General features: G+C 47.4%; 1 protein-coding gene across 1 annotated transcript; it reads left to right on the plus strand.

The window, feature by feature from the left end:
- The first annotated feature begins 302 nt into the window (after positions 1-302).
- On the plus strand, positions 303-3,635 carry LOC103085821 (PRAME family member 9/15-like). The gene is made up of 3 exons (XM_007463191.1): positions 303-589; positions 1,047-1,619; positions 3,062-3,635. The coding sequence occupies exons 1-3, from the start codon at positions 303-305 to the stop codon at positions 3,633-3,635; spliced, it is 1,434 nt and encodes a 477-aa protein (XP_007463253.1).
- Positions 3,636-6,000: the final 2,365 nt, after the last annotated feature.

The following is a 6,000-nucleotide window of genomic DNA, read 5'->3' on the forward strand; positions in this document are numbered from 1 at the left end:
GGGAATTAAGCAAAGCAGTGGATGGAACTGAATGAGCTAGTGGTTGCCTTTCCTCCTCATTGGTACTTGTGAGATCTTGTTCTGGATCCAGCAGGGAACATGTTATAGTTTTCTGCCCCTTGAGTCCACAGTGTAATATGGGCTAATTGAGGCACTTCCACCTCTGCCAGAGCAGTGACCTTGGCCTGAGTAGGTACTTCTGAAGGTTTGGGAGACAGTCTGAGGTGTGCTCCTGCTTGGCCTGAAATTGATGCCTTGTTCCCTGGCAGTTTCCACAGGATTCCTTTTGGAATAGAGTCAGGATGAGTGTCCAGACCCCATCCAGACTCCTGGACCTGGCGGGAACAAGCCTGCTGAGGGATGAGGCCTCAGCCATTTCTGCTGTGGAACATCTGCCCACTGAGCTCTTCCCACCACTGTTCATGGAGGCCTTCCATGGGAGACACATTGAGACCCTGAAGGCCATGGTGCAAGCCTGGCCCTTTGTCCGCCTGCCCCTGGGGGACCTGATAGACATGCCTCATGTGGGGCCCTTACAAGCAGTTCTGGAAGCACTTGATGTCCTACTTGCCCAGAAGGTTCGCCCTAGGTGAGTCTGATTTGCATAGCCTGGTAAAATCCTGGGCTTCCTGGAAGAGACAGGTGGGATGAGGGAAAGTAGATGGACAAGGGATGGACAAGTAGATGGACAAGGGATGGACAAGAGGGTTCTGATGATGACAGTGAGGGAGTTCAGAGACCTTGGCTCACTATGGGATATGTAAGGGTACCCTGATATGTAAGGGTACCTAAGATGCAAGGGGGTTGAAAGAACATGCCTCATCTCCTTTCTGTGACGCTTAACAGTACTAGAAGTGAAGAACTAGAAAGGGGGGGAAGGGAAAGGGAGACGGAGGAAAGTGAGGCAGAGAGGGAAGAGGGGGAGTCAGCAGGTGATGACAGGAATGCGAAATAAAAACGCAGGTGGACAGTCTGTTGTCAATTCTGAGACAGTGGTTTTATTCTGTGCGGATTTTAATGCACCCCCACTAATCTGTTCCTCATAGGAGGTGCAAACTGCTAGTGCTGGATTTACGGGGTACTGGCCAGACCTTCTGGAGCATGTGGTCTGGAGCCAGCGCTCACGGGTGCTCAAGCTCAGGAATGGTACCAGTGGCTGAGCACAGGTCAATGACACAGCAGCCCGTGGCTCCCTTGGAGGTGTTCATAGAACTTTGTCTGAAGAAAAGGAGCTTGGATAATTTCCTCACCTACCTCATCAGGTGGGTGGAGCAGAGAAAAGTTTCCATACACCTGTGCTGTAAGAAGCTGAAGATTGTTTCAATGCCCATGGAAAATATTATGACAGTCCTGAGTAGGGTGCAACTGGACTGTATCCAGGAGGTGCAAGTGAACTGCACCTGGCATCTGTCCACCCTAGCCGTGTTTGCTCCTCTCCTGGGCCAGATGGGTAATGTGCAGAGACTCTTTCTCTCCCCCATTCTTGTGTCTGCCTTTGAGGAGCTGGAACAGCAGCACGTTGTCCAAATTACCTCTCAGTTCCTCAGGCTGCAGCACCTCCGGGATCTCCGTATGGAATCTCCCTCCTTCCTTGAAGGCTGCCTGGACCAGATGCTCAGGTGAGAGTGGGCCACTGACCAGGTAACAGTGAACACAACACTAGAATGTCATGTGAACTGTGTCATTTGCTGCTCTATCCTGAAGTGTGATAGCCCATAACCACACAAATCAAAGTAGAGGAACAAACTGCTATAGAGATTCTGTAATGGGACACCATAGTAGAAAGCTATAGATCATGGGGTTAGGATCCAGTGAGGGTGGACATAGGTTCTTCCTTAGAAAGTGATATCTATGTCGGATGACTTAGGAAATTAGGTAAGTGAAGAGGGCATTAAAGAAGGGAAACTACCGGGCTTCCCTGGTGGCGCAGTGCTTGAGAGTCCGCCTGCCGATGCAGGAGACGCGGGTTCGTGCCCCGGTTCGGGAGGCTCCCACGCGCCGCGGAGCGGCTGGGGCCGTGCGCCCCGGCCGCCGCGGCTTCGCGCGCCGGGAGACGCGGGTTCGTGCCCCGTTTCGGGAAGATCCCACATGCCGCGGAGCGGCTGGGCCCGTGAGCCATGGCCACTGAGCCTGCGCGTCCGGAGCCTGTGCTCCGCAAATGGGAGAGGCCACAACAGTGAGAGGCCCGCATAACGAAAGAAAAAAAAAAAAAAAAAAAAAAAAAGAAGGGAAACTACCTCAGACCCGAGCAATTCTAAAGAGGAGTTCTGGGGAATTCCATGGAGGTCCAGCGGTTAGAACTCTGCACTTTCAGGGCTGAGGGCTTGGGAAACTACCAACCCACAAGCTGTGTGGCAGAAAGAGAGAGAGAGACAGAGTCTCTGTGCTTACCAGGTTTGTGAACACAGTGAGCTTGTCTGAAATTCCCAGTCTCTAAAAGGCTGTCTACTGCTCCAGAAAAATTCATATTTAAGAAATGCATGATTCTGAGAGGATGGCAGTGGAGCGGCAGCCACAGATAATAGATGCAGATGATGCAGGGGTGTAAGTGAGCCCCTGCAGACTGGCAACCCCTGTTGATGATGTAGGATCTTGTCCAGTTTGATTCTCTATACATGTCTCCCACCAGCCTCATCTGGCCCAGAGATACAGGTGCCTAGGGCTTAAGCATAGTCTGAAAGAAGCCTGAGTTGAAAGCATTTTAAATTTTCTCTCCCAATATTCAAATTCAGTGATGCCCACACTTGATTGAGACTCAGTGTTAGGCTCTCTGCTGAGTAGGTTCTAGTGCATTTCATTATCTTCATTCATCATTTAAAAGAGGTGAAGTAAGTTTCACCCTGCTTGACCCATGATGAAAGAGAGCTTTCAAGATACTGTAAAGTTGACCCACTCACACAAAGAAGATGACAGGAGTCACTCTAAAATGAGACTGGTCATTCTAGGTATTGACCTTCTTAAGGCAGTTAGTAGGACCTTGGCTTTGGGCAAATCAACTATCTGACAACTTTAGCTCATGCCACCCAGGCTTCTCAGACCTAATTGCTTGTTTTCCCCCCAGATGCCTGAAGAGCCCCTTGGACAACCTCTCAATAACTAACTGCCGGCTTACAGATTCAGACTTGCTCCATCTGTCTCAGTGCCCAAACATCCATCAGCTAAAAGGCCTGGATCTGAGTGGTGTCACGCTGACCGACTTTAGCCCTGAGCTCCTCCAAGTTCTCCTGGAGCAAGTTGCAGCCTCCCTCCAGGAACTGAACTTAGAGCAGTGTGGGATCAGTGACTTTCAACTTGAGTCCATCCTGCCTGTCCTGAGCCACTGTTCCCAGCTCAGGACGCTTAGCCTGTGTGGGAACCTCCTCTCTATGACCATCATGGAGAAGCTGCTGTGTCACACCACTGGTATGCCCCATTTAAGTGATGAGTTTTATCCTGCCCCTCAGGAAAGTTATAGCCCTCATGGAGCTCTCCACCTGGGCAGACTTGCCCAGCTTCGGGATGAGCTAATTGAGATTATGAGGAATTTAGGATGTCCCAGGGCCATCTGGCTTAGCTCCAGCCCATGTCCTCGCTGGGGCAATAAGACATTCTATCAAGAGGAGCCCTTTCTATACCACTGCTATATCTCTGCCTAGTTGGGTGCATCTATCAAAAGCTTTCTTCTGGGCATTTGGAAATAAAAATCTAGACAATAGATGCATCATGAAAGGAAAACAGACCTGTGATTTCAGATATCAGCTCAATGTGAATGGGGAATGAAAGGTGATCCAGCACAGGTGTAGGATTGCACTGGAAATGTAGATGCTGGGAGGTGAGGGGACTTTCAGGGACACGTGCTTATAGCATGAGAAATATGAATCTAAATTTCTGGATGGAAATTTGGGCTGGAGACACACATGTTGGCATTATCCCTTGGAGGGAGGGTGACTGTAAAGAAATGGTCAGAAATAAAGAGACCTTCAGTGTAAATGGACTAATGTCCTCTGTGGTATATTATCCTGTTTTCTCTGTTTTCACCTCAGTAATCTCCAGTTACTGATGAAAGAAAATGCACCAAATTGTCTATGATTGGGAACCCTATTCTTCCCATCAGTTCTCTATTCTGTCTTGGACATCTTTGACTTCCTTACATACTTCTGTGGCTGTTCAGTGGGTTAATACACACAACAAGGGAAAAATACTCAGTGGTCAATGATGAGCTCTTGACAGGGCCCTCACTGCTGACTCAGGCCATGACCCTGGACATGAGCAGTCCCCATAGTTCTTTAAGTGGGTCCATTAGTCCCAGTTCCTGGCCTTCGTGTGTGCTGGGAAAGGGCTTCACTACACAAGTCAAGACCTCCAGTACTGGAAGGGGTCGCCCACACTGCAGATGAACCAAAGTCTCTTGTCCTTGTCAACCCATGCTTGTCATGAGGGGGTAGTGGTCCTCCTTGAATTAAACTAGTTGTGACCAGTAAAGACATACAATTTCCTTTTAGTATAATACTAAAATCATACGGGCATATAACAGGGTTTTAGTATTTCCAAACCACATTAAGAAATTATATCCTTTTGTAGGGTTACGTCATGTCATTGAAAGACTGACATTAATCCTATAACACCTACTATCTCTCCCTATCAGGGAAGACTAATATAGCATGCTTTATTATCAACATATCAGCATGTATAAAAGCACACCTCCTATTTACATCTTATAACTCATAGTCAACCTTCCCTACCCTCAGTTCCGCATCCTCAGATTCAACCAACTGCAGATGGTGTAGGGCTACATTTACTATAGAAAAATATTCGCGGGTAAGTGTATCTGAGCAGTTCAAAGGTATGTTGTTCAAGAGTCATCTGTATACACAGATATATATTAGGAGGGATTTATTATGGGAATGGATTTACATGGTTACAGAGATGGAGGTCTCACAGTCTGAAAGCTAGAGTACGAGCAAAGCCAGTTTTATAACTCAGGTCAAAGCTTAGGGCTGAAAACTGGGAGAGCTGATGATGTAACTCCAAGTGTGAGGCTAAAGGCTTGAGAACCAGGGGGCCACTCATGTAAGTGCTGGAGCCTCAAGTCTCAAGAGCCAAAAGCTGCTATGTTCATGGTCAAGAAGAGAAAGAGGGAGAGAAGAGTGTCTTGTTCACTCTGGCCCCCAAGATATTGGATGATGCCCAGCCACATTGGTGAGGACAGATCTCTTTACTCAGTTGATGGATTCAAATGCTAATCTCTTCCAGAAACACCATCTCAGAAATACCCAGAATCAATGTTACATAAAATTAACCATCACAGAGACCATAAACAAAGGGCACCCAAATGAAGCTTCCTTGCTGAGGATTCAGGGGCTGGTATTGTTGGCTCAGGGGATGGAGTGGATATTGGGCTAGGGGGATCTTAGGCAAGAGGCACAGCTTCTCCATAAAATGGAGGTAATCATGCACAAACAGCATATGGGGTTCCTGTAGAATGAATGCGATGATGCATGTTGAGGTCTTAGCGCTGGACCTGGCATACAGGTCCAATAAATGACTTGTGTTCTTTTTTCCCCTGCTAGCAGACACCCCCAGGATTCTTCATTCCTCAAGCTTACCCTCTATTCTTATAACAGGAAGGAAAGAGGAAAGGACTCATCATTTACATGAGGCCAGCAATGAATCATCATTCACCCAAGCTGCTTTGGCAGCCAGTACTGGGAGGGGCAGGGGGAATGTCATAGGAAAGATTCCATTCCTCTCTGTTGATAGACATTCTGAGCCTCAGGACTCCTAGGCCACCTGCTGGTAGATCAGACCAAATGACATAAACCAGTGTTGCAAGCAGGTCTGTAGTGTTCAGCATTCTAAAAACATCTGCTGGAATGTAAATGCTCGTTTAGTATAAATATCTGTGCTGTAATTTATATAAATATAGAAGATATAAATTGTCTTTTATTTATTTATTTACATCTTTATTGGAGTATAATTGCTTTACAATGGTGTGTTAGTTTCTGCTTTATAACAAAGTGA

The sequence above is a fragment of the Lipotes vexillifer genome, unplaced genomic scaffold (genome assembly GCF_000442215.2).
Source record: "Lipotes vexillifer unplaced genomic scaffold, Lipotes_vexillifer_v1.1 scaffold109, whole genome shotgun sequence".
In the NCBI taxonomy this organism is placed as follows: domain Eukaryota; kingdom Metazoa; phylum Chordata; class Mammalia; order Artiodactyla; family Lipotidae; genus Lipotes; species Lipotes vexillifer.